General features: G+C 41.7%; 1 protein-coding gene across 13 annotated transcripts in view; it reads right to left on the bottom strand.

Moving 5' to 3' along the window:
• Positions 1 to 387: 387 nt before the first annotated feature.
• The window catches only part of MYO9A (myosin IXA), a 277,361-nt gene continuing 255,993 nt past the window's right edge, over positions 388 to 21,755 (bottom strand). For all 13 annotated transcript variants that reach the window (XM_045192856.3, XM_053928668.2, XM_053928660.2 and 10 more), the window contains 3 exons: positions 7,930 to 8,132; positions 5,729 to 5,871; positions 388 to 4,946 (listed from right to left, as the gene is read on the bottom strand). In XM_045192856.3, the coding sequence (XP_045048791.2) occupies positions 4,483 to 4,946; positions 5,729 to 5,871; positions 7,930 to 8,132 (810 nt within the window). In that variant the 3' untranslated portion in view covers positions 388 to 4,482. The remainder of the gene's footprint in view (positions 4,947 to 5,728; positions 5,872 to 7,929; positions 8,133 to 21,755) is intronic.

Below are 21,755 nucleotides of genomic sequence, written 5' to 3'. Positions count from 1 at the left end.
AACAAAAATGGCAAATGAGGCTTGAATTCCTGGGCCCTCTATTAGCAGATATTGCTACTTCCTCATGGCCTTTTTGGTTAGGATTCTAATGTACATTTATTGCCTTCCCCGCCCAGCTAGAGCGCTAAATGCATGCAATGAAGCCCTGACAGCTAACAGCTAGCATCCATTACAGAAAACCAACAGCTTAAATCTCACCTTTACTTGAATTCAGTTCAGTTCCAATAACTACTACATCTGCACTTTGCCTATTACGGGTTCAGTCCTTTCCTTTAAAAAAAAAAATCAGTTTAACTAATAAAAATCATTGCTGTTCCTTGGGATCAGGTTGGAGCGCACCGGGGTGGGAGCCAGGCTGGTCAGAAAACAAACCACACGCATCGCGGCTTCTGGAAGCTTTTGTTCTTTAATGAGCCATTGGAGCGATTTGTTCACGCCGCTCGCGTTGCCACACAGTGCGTATCGTGAGTGATACAAACGGGACTTCATACAGACGGTGTCTCGCTCCCCGACGGCCCCCCAAAAACCCAAAACAGAAAATTACAAAGTGCCTGTTGATCGTTATCAGGATGTAACCAGTTCCACGGGTGAGATAAATCGCTTTTCTTAGAGAATTCTTCTGTTTAACAGTAAAATATTATATTTCACAGGATATGTCCTTTTACAATACAGAGTCATTTAAAAATTGACACTCGGCATATTATAAATTATTTAAATCCTTTAAAATAATATAACACTAATCTGTAATACACACCCCCGCCCTAGTAAATACGTGTTCACAAGGTGCAACTTTAATATGGCCTAAGAGAGCCGATAAACAGGTGTTAAGTATGGATGGGTAGCAAGGGGACAGGCCCCTCGGTGGGGATTTTTTCGAAAACAGTTTCAACCAAGAGACCAACAAAACCGAACAGATCATGTCCACACTTGTCATTCCGCTGTCACCGTTTCATACCACATCAAATGTGGGAGCGGTTCCAGAGAAAAGTGGTTAAAAGTAGTTTAGGGGCATAGGAAGAGGACTCCCATAAAAACCTAGAAATTTTACCACCAAGGCTAGCATGGTGTTGGGGGGACTGTGTTGGAGAGCTGTCACAAAATTACAGGCAACCTAACACATTTGTCAACACAGAAGGATACACGCCCCACGTCCAGCGCCCCATCAAGGGGGAAAAAAGGGGAGGGGAGAGAAGGATGAGGAAAGCAGTCTGGACTGTGTTTCCTTTTTAAATTCAAACTCTCGTAGCTTTGACCACGTACTGAGAACGCTTCCTTCTCTCTAGTTCGCCGGAGTGAACTAGAGACGCACACATCCATTGGTTGGAGTTAAAAAAACCAAGGCGCACAGGCACAGAAGTGGGCCTGTGGCACCTTGCTGGACACCCCCTTTTCAGCAAGTTTCTGGGACCCTCTGTCTTTGACAGTAAAAGCAACCCCATCGTGACACAACAGAGAATCTCCACTAACCTCCCAGCAGAGGTCAGTGAAGAACTGTGAGAAGGAGGGGGACTCTGGCATCCCATTCCCTGACCTCAGGTCCCGCTGCCCCTGCGCTGCCCCTGAGAGGCTCCTACAGGAAAGGGGTGTCTCCCTTTGTGCTTTCAGAAGCCCAGAGTGGCAAAAACATTAACCTGGCAGGACGTACAAAGTACGTTACAAACTGAGCATGTCACCTTCCTGGACCCTTCCTGTGCTGGGATGTGTTGGCTTTAAATGGGGAGAATTGGAACCCAGGCCTTGTCTGGGGCTGGGAAGGAGTGATGGGAACAGAAAGTGCTGAGTTTGGGAAGATGAGCTCTGAGTGTGGGGCCGCCCAGCTGCTGCCATACAGGCGTTTTCCGAGATCAAAGGAAACAGGCAGAGGAGAAGCAACGGAAATCCAGATGTGACACAACACTGAGCTTAGACAGCTCGATCGGAAGTGGCCGCAATGCAGGCAGCGTCACTTCGTGATGACACACCTGAACCAGGAAGAGGATCGGTTAAGATCAAATGGAAGGAGATACAGCACGAGATTCCGACAGTTTTCTAAGAGTTGTGGTGTCATCTCTTTCTCAGGTCAACAATACCTATCACCCCACGAGAAAATGGCTTTCCTTCCTTCAAAGGGAGGGTCCCACACTTGTGTCCATGCTGCCACTGTGTGGGTCTCTCCTCCCCATCACCCTCCATTCTGGCAGCTTATTAAATGACTAGAAATCCACAAATCTAATAACTGAAAAACAAATATTTTTTATTTAATTTTATCCAAAATCAGGTTTCAGGTCCCTGAGAAAAATTATAAAGTCTCTTAACATCCATTGCCGAGTTCTATAAAGTGTCCTATACGAGTAGTTTTGTTAACTGCCAAGAACTTATTTTTCAAACAACAACAACAGAAGAACCCGGAAAGATTTAGAAGGAGAACATATGCCAAGACATATTCTCCAGGCCATTCCTCTGGGACAGAGGAAATGAGCCAACAGGAGCGGCCCCCTTTCTGAGCGGCAACGACTGGTGCCCGGCAGGGGAAGCGCAGCCCCCCAGGGACACTGAGACAGACGTGCGGACGGCAGGGCCTGCAGCAGCAGCGATCCCACTTTGACACAGCCATGCTGAGAGACTGGGTTTTCCTCCAGATTTTCCAAAATTCCGATTTTTAAAGGCTTTACATTTATACTCCTTAGGACAGCATGCAAGGTGGCAGACGTTTGCGGGACTTAAAATGAAATATTTGCTCACTGTCATCATTCTGGAGATTTATAAAGACTCCTCTCGCCAGCACAGTTCGGAACCCAAGCCCAGGACAGGTAGGACTCCGTCCTGCGACCTTTAGCTGCCTCTCAGGGCGATGTCTAAGTCTCAGCTCCAGGGCTCGGCGACAACCACTGTGGCATGAGGTTCGGTGTTGTGTAACAGGAGAGACTCTGCCTGGACGTAAATCTCAGTATTGCCATAATTTCCAATCAGAGAAGCACGAATAACCAAAATTCAGCTTACAGATGGTAAAGGCTCTTTTTTAGAACAGTGCATGTGGTAGTTAGACAAGATGCATTTAGTAACTTTAAAAATAAACATTTTCACATATGTATGTCAAGAAAGGGTATCATGTTTCATTTTCCATATATTATAAATAGCAAAAACAGATTTCTAATCCCCCAGACGCTAAGAAGCTTAAAATGCTATTATAGCTCAGGTGTATGGAGACACCTAGTGGTGAAAGATAGTCTGACTGATCCCTCAACCCAGGGATGCGTGGCTCTCACCTCCCTGTCCAATGATCCCTAATCTGGGGGAAGAAATTCCGTGGGAGGGGGAAGCATAAGGTTAAAAAGAAATATGCATTCTATACATAAATATTTACATTAAACTTCAGTAACCAGAATATTAACAAAAGTAGCTTCAAGTAGTCCTTGATATTTAAAAAAATCTAATACTGATGGTCTGAGGAAAAAAAGACGAAAGTTACATGGATCATCTGAAAACCTTTTCTCTTATTTTTTGGCAGCTTTCGGTAACACTCATGCAGTACTGCGTGCGAATGTTTTGGGAGAAGTGATTAAATGGTCCATTCATTTGTCTTGAGTTTGTGGTTGAAATCTACCAGCAGCTAGATATGTGATCTTCAGTTTAATCTATACAGAGAGAAAAGCCTGGACGGATTAGGGTGAAACCCTCCTGTTTAGGGATCACCGTATCTCTGGGACATTTGAAAAAAATAGAGAAACCTGGCCTGGGACCAGGGAGTATGAGAACAGCGTGGCTACTGAAACTTCAGCCCATGCAATATATTTGGCAGAAACCAACTAGGAGTTAAACCAGCATCGATTATTATTACATTGAACATCATCGAAGAACAAGACATGAACTCTCTTCTTCACTGTGTAACCAGAAGTCTGAGACGAGCTGTGACGGGAACAACTGCTTTGTCACTTTCCCCAGAATAGAACATGAAGTGTTTTTCAAACATCTTAAAATAGAAGGCTCAGGCTTTTTGTTTATAAATTCTTGGAAAAGAAGTATATTCTACCCCAGCTCCTAACTATCCCAAAATAAACCCAACGGGTTTTGCTTTCATGGTTAAGAAAGATTGATGTGTTTTCTTCATATGTCAGAAATCAGTGGGTCCCTCAGGCCCACAATGTGCTCCCAGTCCCACGCCCACCTCTGGAAAGGGGAAAGAGGATGGAAGAGAGGCGGCTACACAGGCCTCCACAACTGACCCAAATCCTCGGGCCCGAGCCAAGTGGCTTTGTTAGTGGGATCTCTAGTCTAATACAGCAGCCAAGGCACAGCTGGCTCCCTCCCCAGCAGGCTTCAGAGAGGCCTTTCCACTTCACCGTGAGGCCCGGGAATTCGGCACACAAGGTCTCACTGGTATGCTTGGGCAAGAGGCCCGACCTCATTCAGGGTGGACTATTGTGGACGCGGTGATGAGAAGGGACCCCAAAGATGAGATGTGTTTACCACTCTGCGGCCATGAAGAGACACACATCTGCCAGTTCAGACCATAAACTCATTACTTCCACAGAGAGCTGGCTGTTGGGCGGGGCTGCAGTCCAGGTCCGCAGCTTTCCTGCGGCCAGACACCACTGTCCCCTCGGGGGTCTCTTTGGTTTTCTGAGGTGAGCTTTTCACATTCTTTAATTTTTGTTTGCCCTTTTCAGGGTTGAAGGTTCCTCTGCTGATGAACTGAGGCTTGTCTTCCAGGGTTTTGGTCTGGACCAATGGCCCCTCCACTCCCACGGCCTCAGCAGCAGAGGCAGCTCGGTAGAATGGAGATTTAGAATAAATCTGGAACCGTTTTCTGGTCCCATGAGAAGACGCAGTGTTAGTGGAGCAGAAAGAAGAGACTGAAGAGCCCATTGAGTCCACAGAGTCGTGCTGCTTTCTCAGCTGCTTTCTCAACTTGCCAGAAGCTTCAGACTTGCCAGCTGCCTTCAGGGAGCTAAGGGTTAGGCTTCTCTCTAACACAGAAGAGAGACCAAAACTATAAATGACAGTTCCCTCGGAAGCAAACCATCATGTAATGAATAAGTGTCCATATTTACACGTGAAATGAGGCGGACCAGGATTTGGAGGTGCACACTCCTAACTTGGAAAGAGTCCCCATCCATTTCGATGGACACCACTTCAGAGTCAGCCCCACGGGGGCCTGGAGTCTGGCGGTGCCATTAGCAGAGGCCTACAGCTGTCACTGTCACGTGAAAAACTGCCCACCCTGCCCTGGCTGGTGTGGCTCAGTGGATTGAGCGCTGGCCTATGAATCGAAGGGTCGCCAGTTCGATACCCAGTCAAGGGCACATGCCTGAGTTGTGGGCCATGTCCCCAGTAGGGGACACATGAGAGGCAACTACACATTGATGCTTCTTTCTCCTTCCCTTCCCCTCTATCTAAAAATAAATAAATACAATCTTTAAAAAAATAAACTCCAAAAAAAAATTAAAAAAACAAAAACCCTGCCCACCCTTAGCAAATGGGGCGTGGGTCGGTGAGACCGTATTACCGTGATCATTGGCTTTTCTCTGTGCTGAAGTGAATGCATGAGAAAACATTAGGTTACAAAAAAGCTGCACTACATTGAAGGTTTCATCTAATAAACAATTTACATGAAAGCTTCACAAGATCAGTATATTTCAACTCCTTAGGACTCTGTCACCTTTTCATGTAAGGTTAAGGCATTCTGGAAAGGGACTTTGTCTTAGTTTGGGATTCCTTAATCCTCCTTCGCACTAACATGTTCATTTACCTGCTTTCTCAGAGACTGCCCCTTCAGACTCAACGTTCAAGTTTTCTGAGCTATCGGCAGTCCCAATGGAGGCCTCAGACTCAAGGGTTTCATCATCAGAAGCACGGGGTTCCAGTACAAGCATCTCAAATGTTAGCTCCTCCCTGTAAGATACAATCAGGAAATTCATTAGTATTTGATAAGTGGAAGGAAGACAAGAGGAGAAAAGACCTTCCATAAAACTCAGGAACTGAAGTAGCAAAAAGTCACACTTCTTAGTGGTCCCACGCAGCGTGGCGATAAGGATCTGCACGCCATAGTGATGGTGAAGGCTGAAACTGCGTGTACGAAAGCAGGGTGTCAAACTCATTTTCACGGGGTGGCCACATCAGCCTCGAGGTTGCCTTCAAAGGGCCGAATAACTTTAGGGCTACACAACTACTCCTTAACTGTTAAGCGGGAGCTTGGCGCTGCTGCCGGGTAGAAACAAGGTGCCAGGCCGGATTCCACCCACAGGCCTTGTGTTTGCCACCCGTGTACTAAAGGACAAAATGACAACAAAGGCTGGGCCTACAAAAGGGCCAAGGGTGAGGGAGGGAAAGATGCCACAGCTGTAAGATATTTTGGTAAAATGAACTCAGGGCTAATAATCAGATTGGTGTTCGAAACCCACTCTCGACTCATTCATTCATTATGTCTCAGGAAGGAACTTTCTTCTCTAGGAACCTCAGCTTCCTCATCCACGAAACAAAGAGATTAACCTAGATAATCTCTAAGATTCCTTCCAACTCTTCAGCAATTCTCCATGAAACTTGACTAAGAGGCTACAAACTATATTTTCTGCCTTGACCACAGAGAGACCTCTGGATGAAGTAACACAGGTTGATCCTTCTGTCCTTGAATCTCAGGCCATCTCCACTTACTGTATGCTCTACTCCTCTTCCTCAGCCACCCAGCTACTTCAGTCACGCCCCTCACTCCCTTCAGTCTCTGCTACTTGACTCCTATTTCGCTTTTCTCACTAGTGCCTGACATCACCCTAATCTAATTCCATCAGTATGTTTTTAACAGCTCACTCCAATACCCTAACACCGAAGTTCCTTTATGCCTGCAACTTCCAATAACCTTTCCTCCACTTTACATAGGCAACTTTCTCCTATGGGCAGATCCTAGGGTACATCTTCACCCAGAAATATACCAGCTCTGAATCCAATACTCTACTTGCACACAACTTCCCTGTCCAATTCTTCCTCCCTTTCAAACCCCTTTAAGCTTCACTTCCACAACCTACTTGGACAACATTTTCAAAGATAATCTCATGAGAAGCTCATTGCTGCAATTACCACAGTCATAAGCCACGTGTGTTCACAACTCTGAGGCTGGTCGTGCCTTTTCCCCTCTTTAGGAAGATTTCCCCTTCCTACAAATGCACCCTTGAACACCTCCAATACCATCAGAGCTGAGTTGGGCCCGCTCTTCAGACGATTCTCCTATCAAACAGCACAGTCAATGCACGCCACTTCTGCCTCATCGTGTTCTGCACAGCTGAGCTCCAGCCGCTTTTTTTTTTAGCTTGCCTAAATTCTAGAATCAATCCTGACAGGATCATATCCCCACATGAATCGAGCTCTCAGATCTGGGATCCTGGAACTCAGGAGCAAAAGTCCCCATGAAACTTAGAGAGTCATCATCGTCAATTAGAATCAGTATACGGTACCTTCAGGGAGAACAATGGGATGCTCATATTTTCCCCAAGATGTTTGTTACCCCCCTTTGCTCCAGTTACGTAAAGCTCACAAAGCTGCTCATCTGTCCGTCTCCTAAATTACAGCCAATCCCCGCCCACCGTCCCAGCACCCATGAGAGCTGCTACCTACTCTGACCGTCTAGTTGCTGGCCCCAAGGCTACATGGATCTTCAGACAATATCCTCCCTTCATGGAGTTCTGAATAATGCCCATTCTTGGAAGGGACTTTGTCTTAGCCTGGGAATCCTTGTTACTCCTTTTTAAGACAAGTCTGTTCAATGTAGCTGGTCTCTGATCTGTTAGGAATCTTGGCCAAGATTTCCTTGACACACCCTATTCCAGTCAACCTGTTTAAATCATCACTGTAGCAGCTTCAGGTCTCCCTGCTAACGGAGCTTCCTTCCCTGAGGTGACACCGTGTCACCTCTACATCCCCTGTGCTGCCTGACACACAGGAGATGGTTGCCACACTCACTTCTCCTTCTGCAGGCTCTCGATCTGCTCCGCTAGCACTCTCTCCTCCTGCTGCATGGCCGCACGCTGCTGCTCCGTCATGTCCGTCTCCACAGCTGCATCGCCAGCCAAGGCCTCTTCTGGGACGTCAGGCACCGAGGGCAGCCCAACGGCAACAGGAGAGGATGGACTTGGATAGTTTCCTCGCCGAAGACGCCCCTTTCCCTGCAAAGGAAAATACATGTAATAAAGTATATTGTGTGACTGCATCAGTTTTTACGTGGCCCATTTAGGATAACAAGTGTCCTTCCGTCATACCGGATGAATGGGAGAAGTAAATGGAAACATTTTGTGAGGCCTAAGACATTTAGTGCGAAATCATCCAGCAAACACATTTAGGTTAATTATTTCTTGCCAGAGCACTGGGAAATAGCTACTTCGGTGGCTGGGAATGTAAGAATGCACTGTGTACTAGGATAGGATTCTTCTTTTCCTCTAAACTACATCCACTCCAAGCTAAATACGTACACATGGCTATTTAAATTTAAACCAACTAAAATTAAATAAGTAAAAACTTAGTTCTGCATTCACACAAGCCATATTTCAAGTTCGCAATAGTCGCAGGTGGCCGGCTAGCAGCTACCATATTGAACAGTGCGAAGAGAAAACATTTCCATCATCACAGGAAGTTCTCATGGGCAACACTGGTCTTTAACTTTAAAGAGCAAGGTCTCTCTAGGGAGACTATAGATACATGCCCTGAAACTCAGTTTCGTTAAAGAAAAAAAAAAAAAGTCATGCATATATCACAGGGTGCCAGTGAAAGATATTCTCTGAGAACAACTCAAGAAACTTTCTTGAGATCAGAGGGAAAAATCTTATTGCTTTTAAATTGGTTACTTTATATGTAACTGTAGTTTCTGATAATACAGACTAGGTATTTCAGATTAAACCTCCTGCTGAGAACAACTGGACCAAACACAAAAAAGCCAACACAAACTTAAAGGCACTAGAAAGCTAACAAGGTAGAGGCCAAGGAGAGGCCAGCCCAGCACTGAGGGCTCACCTAAACTTAGGAGGTTGCTGAGAGTCTGAGAGAGCTTCTGACAGACTATGTCAGGGGTTAGCAAACTACGGCTCATAAACCCAATCTGGCCTTGCACCTGATTTTGTAAATAAAGTTTTACTGGAATAATTCAGGCTCATTAATTCACACACTGTCTATGGGTCTTCTGCAGAACAATGGTGTAGCATTAATTGTTGCAGCCAAGACTGCATGGACTACAAAGCCTAAAATACTTATACCCTTGTCCTTTACAGAAAGAGTTTGCCGACCCCTGGGTTAGAGAACAAAAGCGGGAGTCCGGACCTGTACCAGGATGTGGGCTGCTGCCTGGCAAAACCTCTGTGCCTCACGCTGGGATCTCCAAGGTTTGTATCCTAGACTTCAGGCTAAACTGAAGTTGTAATAGTCCTTGCAGACATGCAGCCTGGCTTCCAGTCACCTGGATGGTCCAGGAACCTATAATCCCTAGAACTGGATTAAAGTAACCCAGATTGCTAGTGCCCTAGAACCTACCTGAACAATGAAAATATTCTTTGGAGGAAAGTACCATTGTCTCAGGCCTCAAAATATTTTTATGAATAATTTTTCAAATGCTGTGTCTGAACACAATCAAAGGTAACCAAGCATGAAAGAAGACAAGACAATGTAAATGAAAATCAGTAAAAACAACAGAAACCAGAAACCCTCAATGACTCCAGACATTGTGGCTTATAAGACAGGCTTAAAATAACCATTCTGAAGGAGATAGAAAGAGATTGTTGAATTAGTGGACCAGAAGTTAGGTCAGAAGAAAATATAAAGAATCAAGCAGGGAAAACAAAACAAAACATTTTCTGAAATAATTTAGAAAAGACCCTGACTGGTATGGCTCAGTGGACCCTGTGAACCAAAGGGTTGCCAGTTCAATTCCCAGTCAGGGCACATGCCTGGGTTGCGAGGCAGGTCCCAGCTGGGGGCACATAAGAGGCAACCACACATCAATGTTTCTCTCCCTCGTTTTCTCCTTCCCTTCCCCTCTCTCTCAAAATAAATTAAAATCTTTAAACAGAAATTCAGAAAAGAAGGTAAAAGATAAGACACAATAAAAAGATCTACCATATGTAAAATGAAAACAACAACAGGAAAACCCAGAGAGGAGAGCAACCCTATAGATGAAACATTAGAGATAACAGCACAGCATCTTCCAAAACCAATTAGAAAATAGCAACCTACCGATTAAAGAAAGCCTTCAAGCCCTGGGCAGGTGGCTCAGTTGGCTGGAGTATTACCCCATACATCAAAAGATCGCAGGTTTGATGCCCAGTCAGGGCACACACCTAAGTTGCAGGTTTGATCCCTAGTGGCACATGCAGGAGGCAACCAACTGATGTTTCCACATCAGTGTCTCTCTCTTTCTTTCCCTTACTCTCTCTCTGAAGTCAACAAACTTATCCTCAGATAACATTTTAAAAAAAGAAAAGAAAGCCTCCAATCTCTAAAAGAGATAAAATTTTTTAAAGTTTATGCCTGTACACAACTGCTAAAAATCAAAGGCAAGAGAAAATCTTAAAAGCGGTAAGGAAAAGAATGTACCTGCAACAAAGAAGCATCTTTCCATTAGGAACAATGAGAGGCAGAAAACAATAGATGGTATTTTCAAAGCGATGAAAGAAAAAGGTGACTGGCAACACTACAATTCTACACATAGCAAACAACCCTCAGGAATGGAGGTGCAATAAAAGACACTGTCAGACACTCTAACGGAACCTGGCACCCCAGATCTGCTCTAAAGGAAATACTAAGGGGCAGGTAGAAAATGACCCAAAAAGAAAAATTAGGGAGGAAGAAATGAAGAACAATAAAAACAGCAAATACGTGAATACTGACTACATAAACATGAGAATAACATGTTGGATTAAAAATATATGGGTAATTAAAAATACTACAGAAAAGCAACTATATCATATAATAGCTAAAGCATATTAAAGTCTTCACATTACCTTGAAAAAAGATAAAAAGTACCAATTAACAGACTTTGGTAATAATTTTTATTGTAACCTTTAGGTTAATTACTAAAAGAATAGTAAAAGTGTAAAAACTTCCAAACTAACAAAAGAAAAATGGAATAATAAAAAACAGTCAAAAGAAAAAGGCAAAAAAGAAAAAAAGGCAAGAGTTCAGAAAAGGAACATGCATCATAAATAATATAACAGTAGACGTAACTCCAAATACTACAATGATTACATTAAATGTAAGCAGATTAAATGCTCTAGTTAACAATCTGGTGATTGTCAGACTGTATTTAAAAAAAAAAGCTGTGGCCCCGGCCAGGTAGCTCAGTTGGTTAGAGTCATCCCAACACGCGAAAGTTGCAGGTTCAATTCCTCATCAAGGCACATACAAGAATCATCCAATGAAGCCCTGACTGGTGTGGCTCAGTGGACTGAGTAAGGGCCTGCAAACTGAAAGGTCACCAGTTTGATTCCCAGTCAGGTCACTTGTCTGGGTTGTGGGCCAGGTCTCCATTTGGGGGGGTGCCAGAGGCAACAGATCGATGCGTCTGTTGCATGTTTCTTTCCCTCTTTCTCCCTCCCCTCTCCTCTCTCTAAACATAAATTTAAAAAATCTTAAAAAATTATAAAATAAAGAGTCAACCAATGAATACATAAATGGAACAACAAATCCATGTTTCTCTTTCTCCCCCACTTCTCTCTCTCTAAAATCAAGTTTTTAAAAAAAAAAATTTAAAAACTATGCTCTATGAAGTCTAAAAGGGATGAATATAAAAAATAAAAATTCAGAAAGGCAGAGAGTAAAAGGATGGGAATAAAGGATATACCATGCCTAGTCAAAAGAGAACTGGTACAGCTATATTAATTCTAGACAAAGTAAACTTTAGGTAAGAAGTGTTAACCTGGATGAAGAGGGGTATTTCATAAAGTTCAAATTATGAAAATATAACATTTTCAAATTTGTAAGTACCTAAGAAATGGCTTCAGAAATTTAAAGTAAATTACTGACAAAAATACTCAAAGAAATAGAAAAAACTATAATCAGCAGAGAAAACAGCTGTGGACACACCAATCAGCAAAGCCGTGAAAATGAACGTAAACCTAACTGACAACAACAGACATACACAGATTCGGTTTCTAACAACTACAGAACACTCACTATTTGCGGCACAGACAGCAAAGACAGTGCATTTCTTAGGGTTGAAGTAATTTATCTGAACTTTTAAAGTAATTTAAAGTAATTTTACAGATAATGCAATTACAAAGAGAAAACAAAAAACAACTAAACATTCAGAAATTAAGAAATAGACTTCTAACACGCCTGTGGCTGAAGAGGAAATCACAACGGAGATTAGAAAACATTTTGAACTGAACAACAATATCGAAGTCTGTGGGAGGCAGTTTGACTCTGCCTATCTTAAAGTTATAGCTTTACGTGCATAGAGTAGAAAAGGTTAAAAATTAAAGTAAGCTTTTTTTTTCTCCAGGGAACTAAATAAAAAACAACACAATAAGGCCAAGGAAAGAAAAATAAATACACGTAGAGTAAATAAACATTAGAAAAGAGGAGATTAAACCCAAAATGTGGTTCTCTAAAAAGACTCATAAAAAAGTTAAAACCCTGGCAAGACCGATGAAGATTAAAAGAGAGAATTCACAAGTAACCAATGGCAGACATGAGAAAGGGAACATCACTACGAACCTTGTGGACATAAAAAGGATGAGGCTACTATGTCACTAAATCTGAAAATTTACACCAAGTGCAGAAATTTCTACAAAAATCCAAGTAATACTGTCAAAAAAGAAATACAAAAAAGTGAATAATCTTATAAATTGAATCCATAAATGCAAACCTGCCAGAGAGAAAACTCTAGGTATGATTTCACTAGCAAACGAGAAATAACACAAATCACACAAATTCTTCCACAGAATTAATAAAAGGACTACTCCCCAACTCATTTCTAGAAACCGCCATTGCCTTGATATCAAGGAATAACATATGCATAAACACAGGTGCAAAAACTCCTAAACAACTTGAAAGCAACAAGCAAGGAGGATATCGCCTCATGACTAAGTCGGATTCACGGCAGTAGTGTAGTGACAGAGAAACATTAGAAAACCACTTGGTGTAACGTGTCCTAACAGTAAAATAAGCCTCATGAATACCTCAAAGCACGCAGTAAAGGCATTTCATAACATTCAACAATAAACCCTAACAACAACTCATAGAAACCCAGGAATAGAAGCAAACGCACCTGAATTTCATAAAGCATCTATAAAAACTCTATAGTAAACACCGTGTTTAATGGTGGGAAGTTAAAAGCTTTCCCTTTGAGATCGGGCGACACAAAGAGTGACCCATGACCATCACACCACCCCCTTTCAACACTGTACTGGCTTCCAGCTAACGCAAGAAAAAGAAGTAAACGGCGTAAGGGTGATGAAAGAACACGTGAAACTATTATTACCCATGAACAGCATGGCTAGAAATAGGAAATCCAAAGGAACCATAGAAAATTAGAGTAAGTGAGTTCAGCAAAGTTGCTGGATTCAAGGTGAAAAACACCAAAATCAAATGTATTTTTACTTAATGAGTAAGAAAGAGAATATAACAATCTTCAAATAACACTTATAGTTGCATTAAAATATTCACATCCCAGTAACAATTCAAAGTAAAGAGGTGTAAGATCTCTACACATAAGACATTTTGAGAGGAATCAGCCATCTACCCGAATGGGGAGAGGTGTCATGTTCATGGATGGGGCAGCCAATATTGTGAAAATGTCAACATTCCCTAAAGTGACTTATAAATTTAATGTAATCTCAATAAAGAGCCCAAGAAAATTTTTGTAAATTCTACAGTTTTGTGATTCTGTAATTTTAAAAAATGTTTATTGATTTTAGGTTTTAATTATTTGTTATTTTAGAGAGAATGGAAGGGAGGGAGGAGGGGGAGAGAAACATCAATGTGAGAGAAACATCGTCAGGTTGTCCCTGGTACGCCCCTGTCTGGGGACCAATCCCACAACCCAGGCATGTGCCCTGACCGGGAATCAAGCCAATGACCTTCCATTCTGCAGGACGACATCCAACCGAGCCACACCAGTCAGGGCTGTTTATTCACTTTAGAGAGAGGAAGGAGGAGAGTGGGGAGAGAGACAGGGAGGAAGGGAGGTGGGAGAAAGAGAGAGGGACGGACAGACAGACATGCCCTGACCAGGGGTTGAACCTGTAACCTAGGTATGTGCCCAACCAGGAATTAAAGCCTCAACCTTTCGGTGTATGGGACGATGCTCCAACCAACTGAGCCACATTGGCCTGGGCTAATTCTGTGAGCTATATGGCATTATAAAGAGCCGAGAATAGTCCAAACACCATTGAAGACGAAGGTACGATGACTTGCTCTAGCAGATGTTTTCAGAAAGCTATAGTAATAAAACAGCGGTGTTGGTACGAAGAACAGTCAAAATAGAGAACCTAGAAATAGATCCATGTGTATATAGACTCTTGATTTACAACAAAGGACTTCAGGGGAATACTGAAAAAATCCTTTTAAAATAAATGGTCCTGGAAAAACGGGGCATCTGTGTGCAAATATAAAGACTACTCCCTACATTAAACCACGTAAAATTGTCTCCAGGTGGTCTATATACTTAATATGAAAGGCAAAACAATAGTTTTTTAGAAACATTATCTTCATAACTCAGGTAGTAAAAAAGTCTTAAACATGACTCAAAATGTACTAGCCTAAAGGAAAAGGCTGATAAAATTTAGACTACATTAAAATTAAGAACTCCTGGTTCATCAAATGACACCTTTAAGTGGAAGAAGAAATGTGCAGAAGGGCTTGCATCCAGAATTCATGACGAACTCCTACAGATCAGAAAGCGACAGACGAGCCAACTAGAAAAATGGGCAAGAGCTTTGGGCAGGCCCTTCAGAAAAGGACATCTCAATGGCCAATGCTCTTATGAAAGGTACTTAAGCACATAGAGTCAAAGTGCAGAAATGCAAATTAAAACCACAGCCATAAACCATCAGAGTGGCTAAAATTAAGCAATCTGGCAATCTAAGAGCTGAGGAGGAAGCGGAACTCTCAGGAGAGTTGGTAACTCTCATAAACTACTAGTATAGCAAGACTTTAGGTACTAAAGCTGACACATACATCCTGTGACCCAGTAATTCCACTCTACACACCCCCAACAAAGATACATGCACCTGTCCATCAAAAATACATGGATTCGAACGTTCATAGTAGCACTATTCGTAGTTCCCTGAAACCCAAGCCAGTGTCCACCAACATGAAAATGGTTAACTTGTGGTGTACGCATACACCGGAATACTACACAGTAACAAAAGTGAACTACAACTGAACACAATATGGTTAGGTCTTACGCACAATAAGATGGAAGTCGGTCAGATACAAAATAATACATGTATATCATTCCATTTATACAGAGCTCAAAAACATATAATGACACTATAGTACTCAGGGATATATACGTTAGTGGGAAAACAACAGAGAAAATAGAGTGACCAGCACAAAACTCACGTTGCTGCTTACTCCTAGGGAGAGGAAGGGATTGTGGCTGGAGAGAAACAGAGGAGGGCCGCTGGGGGCACTGGCAATGTTCTGCTTCTTGACTATGACAGCTGAGGTGGATGTTCACTTTACAATTCGTTAAGATATTTATGTATATTCCTGTGCTTTTCTATACATGTGTTGTATTTCACAATAAAAAAGGTATTTTAAAGCTTTTCAAAGTTAGCTATTTATGTAAATATACTATTATCTCTTGAACAGCATGAGACAATACACTGACAGATTTCTCAGCTGATACTGGGAAGAGAGAAGGAAGACAAGCTGTCTCAGAAACAGAAACTGCTGGTCTAGCCTACAGCCTAGGTGGTGAGGTGCAAGTGGAGGGCAAGTTCTAAGGGCATTCCGGCTAACCCTGCCAAATGCACGTGTTCTAAAGCAGGCAATGGGTGAAAATCAAGAGGGTTACAGATTGCCAGTCCACTTTTAGTTCTGAGAGCAAGAAGTAAAGAAAATATTAAGAAAAAGGCCTTCAAAACACATGATCAGTCTACAAATTTAACAAAGGATGACTCGGAAGAAGAAAGCACTGTGGAGTGGAGGCCGACAACAGGGTGTGGAGTTAGCATCAACACAGTGTTCAAGTCCACTGTGATGGGTCAGAATCACACTACAAACTCCAGGACATCTTCGCATTCCATTTCATTTTGACTGTCTTAATGAAGCCAAATGAGCAACAGATTTAATGTGACATAAAAGCCTCGGGGAGCTGGAAAAATCCTAGCTTATTCGTGGTACACACTTCCCAATGTTCAGTTAGAAAGGTGCCTTTGTTCGGTGTTCACACCGTCACCTCCCTCACTGACTGACTATTTTACCACGGACTAGCTAAGAATTACTTAACAGAGCTGAAGAAAAGCAAACAAGCTCTCCAGGTCTGAGCTCTTCTGAGGCAGCGTGAGACAAAGATGAAGGAAAATCTGAAACCTCTACAGCCTAGAGTTCTCTTGCAAGGTTAAAGAAAATAATTTTTGAGGTTGATTCCTTAGAGCTTTTAGAAATATGAAAAAATGATAACATTGTGTTAACAACTGGACATAAACTTGTGTACCATAGATTTTTAAAAGAATATGAAAATACATCCAATTATTAACACTGGTTTCCTGAGAGGAATAATATCCTTTATTCTCTATACTTTTCTGTCCTTTCCAATTAATAAATATGAATTAGTTTTTTTCCCCCAAAACTGAGTTTTTTTAGAGCACTGTATATTCTTTCAGTGGTTTTACCCATAATTGCTTTTCTACCATCAGCACACAAAGCCAACAAAGTGAAAATGGACAATATTTTCAAGACGATATAATACAACACAAATAAACTTGACCTCTTGGACTCCCTGTAAAGAGCCAGCAGTTAGCACTCTGAGAAGTCGTTTGTACACCTTTTGTTTCTTTTTACTAGGTAGCTGACCCTTCTCCGCTTTATTTATACAGGGGCATCTCCTCATTAACTAGGAAAAACAGTAGACTTCGTGATACGAGCTGTAAATATTTCTTACAGTGTGCCACTTCCCTTTTGCTTTGCTTATGGTCATTTTTATCATGTAATAATACTTGACATCTATGCTAATGAGCCCATCAATTTTTAAAAAACTAATTTTATGTAATAGATAAAACCTCCTCTAACATTACAATATATTTTCTATCATATTAGGGATTTTACTGATTTGAACTGATCACACACTTCATGAATAACTTGTACCCATCTTAATTTAAGTACTGAAAAACTGATCCAGCCATGTTTGTAATCCTTTTCTGCACAGTTGCTCCAGTGATTTTCCAGCTTAACTTTAGAGACAAATTATTCCTGAAATCAGGATATCAACTACGATTACTTTCAAATGCTGACAGTACTAGGTCTACAATCCCACTAATCCATGACTTAACAGCACACACAATATTCAGATCCCCAACCCCTCACATCACATTAACGAAGTCACTAGGAAACGGTGGATCACTACCACCACCAAAGACGACAAAGAGGACACAATTCTGGCACAGAGCCGAGACCACAGAGCAGCTGGGGACTCTGCTGTGCCTACAGAGAGTTAACTGTTTCCAGTTTGTGCAGAAAAAGGAATTAGCACTCGATTTTACCCTTTCAAAATGGGAGGAGGTGAGATTCCCTTCTTTAAAAAAAAAAGTGTTTTTAACCAAACTCAGAGAAACACAGTGAGGACTGGTGGTTGCCAGGGGCAGGGGGGCTGGGGGGGGGGGGGGGCTCGGGAGAATGGGTGACGGTGGTTGAAAAGTACAAATTTTCAGCTACAAGAGGAATACATTCTGGGCAGGTAATGTATAGCATACTGATTACATAGTTCACAATACCGAATACGGGAAAGTCGCTAAAAGGGTAGATCTCATATGCTCTCACCACTAAAAAAAAAGAAGGGTGACTGTGTGAGCGGATGGATGTTAATTAACCTTATTGTGGCAATTATTTCACAATATACACACATATCAAATCATCATGTTGCACACCTAAAACTTACATAATGTTACATGTCAGTTATATCTCAATAAAGCTGGGGCAGGGTAGAAAAACATGTTTTCAGAGCTCTGAAAGACTTGCATTTATAAAATAGTGATTTGGGATTAATATTCATAGATGATGCTCTGAATTTATACAGCAAATGTTTTATTGATATATATACACACACACACATATATCTATGCATCAAATGCTGTTCTTATGGCTTTAAAAATATTAACTCATGGGAGGTGGGGGGAGACTTCTGTGGAAATTTTGAAAGGAATTACTGGCTGTTTTCTCAATGGCTCTGAAGGATGAAATCACTAGTTCTTTATAATGTTTAACTGTAAAAACAAACAAATAAATAAAATTGTTAACTCAATCTTTTGAGTGTGGTACTACTAACCCCAATTTATAGATGAGAAAACTGAGGCATGGAAATTAAACTAGTCCATGTCACAGTTGCTAGTCAACTGGAGTTGGGCTTTAACTAGTCCTCAGCTCATCCTGTATTCTGCTGGCTGTAGCACCTTTGTGGCGATTTTAATCATTTGTGGGGAGGGGATTGGACAGAGTATCAATGTTAAACTCTTTTCATAAAACAGACCTTCCTCCTCTCTTTTCTGGAAGGGTTGATAAAATTCCCCTGTGAAACTGTTCGTGTCTGGTGTTTTTAATAGAAGGAAACTCTTAGATAATTTTATCTCTTCTTTAGTAATTGACCTGTTGATGGCCTTTCTTTTAGAGGCAGTTTTGGCAAATTACGCTTTCCTAGAAAACTTTCCACTTTCAAACTATGTCACAGTTGAATAAAATCGCAGTTGCTCTCCTCCAGGATGGCCCCCGATCACTGTCATTTCTTGATATTCACGCCCTTCTTTAATCCCTTCCACACTGCACAGGGCTGATCTGTGTGATTACGGGTAGAAATCACAGAGTGTAACTTGAGGCTAGGGTGTAAAACACATTGTGGGCATCCGCCTAGCTCTTTCTTAGATCATTTGTTCTGGGAAAAGTCATTCGTATACTCAAGTAGCCCTATGGAGAAGCCCACGTGGCAAAGAACTAAGGCGTTCTACCAACAGCAAGCGTCAGTAAGCTAGCAGTATGAGTAAGACACCTTCAAAGCAAGTGCTGAGTTTTTTAGTTTGTTTTTTTAAACTAAGCAAACAAGAACAGAGACAGAATCATGGATATGGAGAGCGTTTTGATAGTTGCCAGATGGGAAGGGCAGTGAGAGAAAGGGTGAAGAGGTGAGGGGATTACAAAGTACAAACAGATAGTTACAGAATAGCCATGGGGATGAAAACACAGGATAGGAAATAGAGTAGCCTAAGAACTTACATGCATGACTCATGGACGTGAACACAGGTGTGGGGATTGCCTGAGGCAGTGGGGGGGGGTGCTGCATGGAGGGGGTAAGGGGAGAAAAATTGGGACAACTATAATAGCATAATCGATAAAATATAATTTTTAAAAAATTAAAAAGAAAAAAAGAATATAAATACTACATCCCCCGTCAAGCTTTTAGGTAACTGCAGCCCTGGGATTCTGACCACAAGCTCACGGAAGACACAGCCCAAGCCACACAGGTAAGCTGCTCCTGAATTCCCGACCCACAAAGGTGTACATATGAGAAAATAAATGTGTATTGTTGTTTAAGTCATTAAGTTTTTGGATAATTTGTTACATAGCAATAGAAACCTAAAACAACAGTAGCCTTTTATGGCTCTTAATTTTCACTGTTATCATAACTCCTTCCTTATTTCTTACTTGTGAATTTGTGTCTATTCCAGTTAATGATTTGGTTTTCGTTTTTAAATCAACTTTTTAAAATTACTTTTACCCTTTTTTATTGTTTTCTCATTTATTTCCAGCTCTTACCTTCATTATTTCCTTCCTACTGCTCTCAAATTCATTTTTTTCTATTTTTAACTTCTTTGGATGTTTATTTTCATTTTTCTTGTTCCTCTGAAAACTGCTTTAGCTGTATATCCCATAGGCTCAAATATATAGTGTTTTACTGTAATTTCTAAATTACTAAATAATTTCAGTTTTGATTTTCTGTCTTTGAGGTTTTGGCCTAATTTTTCCCCTAGACCTTACGTGCTGGGACCAGAGATGGAACCTGCAACCTAGGTATGTGCTCTGACCGGGAATTGAACCTGCAATCTTTCTGCTACAAGACGACACTCCAACTACCTGAGCCACACCAGCCAGGGCTATTATGAAATATTTTATACTTAAAGATAATATACTTGTAAGTATAATTTCAAAAATTAATAAAACAAACATCTGTAAATAATAAAACCAACACCACCAATATCACTAAGGTATTGTGGCCTGACTTTGAGAATATTCCATGGGCAGCTAAAAAAGTACGTATTTTTTTCTTCAAGGGTACAGAATTACATGTGTGTATATATTATACTAATCATTAATTATGTTATTTAAGTACATGAACTTTAATCTTTTTCAGTTACCAATCATTCCCTAAAAATGAGAAAATTCTGTTAAAAAGGGAAATTCCTGTTTCACCTTAAACTACCAGATCTTGTGAGTACTGGCGTGGCCCCATAATGCTTCCGTCTCAGTAGGCTACAGAACAAAGCCTATTTTTGTCTTAACTTAAGGCCTCCCTTCTGCACAATGGCATATTCAAGTTTCTAGAAATTCTTAATTATACAGTTTTTCCCAGAATTAAACCCTGTATGCTTTTGCTTTGTGCCAGCATGCCTTTCTCCGTCTGGTTAGTTCAGACTCGCCCCTTCGGATCTAGCACGCGTCGCCTTTTCTAAAGCCTCTCCCAGGACCCCCGCAGAATCAAGTACTTCTGACTTAGTGCTCTCACCACGCAATGCACGGTCCTGCCTGGCCCCTCGGTTCCTCCTTTCGGGATGCTCTTTCTCAAACCCACCAATTCAGCCATCTGATCGTGTAGATTTGCCATCTTTTGTTTGAGGAGGTCTACGTGTTATTCTCCTATCTACTTTTTCTAAGAATGGTATTCTGAAAGAGACTGTTAGTTATTTGACTGGGTCAGATTTCTGTGAGACCGGTCTATATTAAGCTTGCTACTGTAACAACAATAGTGGGAACCAAGTGCTTTACTGTGGAGGGTCTACGTAAAGACGCCCTCTTTGAGGCAATCCTCAGATGAGCCCGACATTTCCATTTTCTCCTAAGGCTTAAAGAGGTGGTAAGAGAAACACGGAGAAAGTACACCGAAGTGTTAAAATGAATAAAGCCTATGAGGGGAGTGTTGATTTCTCAGAAAATGCTACAAGGCCCATGATGGAGAAAGAATGTCACAAGGGCAAGGCATGGTGGGTGGGATACAAAGAAATTCGATACTATGAGTCACAGCAAGCCCAAGAGTTAAAGACAGATGCACTTGGAGAGATACTTGTGGCAATGATTAGGGAGTAGATTGCATAGGCCTTAAAAAAACAACTATTGTCATCAACTATATAGGGAAAGATATCTATTACCCCCACCAGGGAGTCATGATACTTTATGAAGATCCAGGAAAAGTATATGGAACTGGGGTTTGCCCATGGGCTGGATATATAAGGAGAAACTGTGCACCATCTAGATAGGACTGTATATAGCTAGCTAAAGCGCAAATCTCAGACTCCTGAATGAAGGAACCATACCCCGAAACAGCATTGTGGACCAAGACGGACCATCACCATGAGTGTCTTCTGTTAACACAAAAA

This window comes from Desmodus rotundus, chromosome 7 (genome assembly GCF_022682495.2).
Source record: "Desmodus rotundus isolate HL8 chromosome 7, HLdesRot8A.1, whole genome shotgun sequence".
NCBI lineage: Eukaryota > Metazoa > Chordata > Mammalia > Chiroptera > Phyllostomidae > Desmodus > Desmodus rotundus.
Note: the sequence above shows the minus strand (reverse complement) of the source record. Positions and strands in the feature narration are given on the sequence as shown.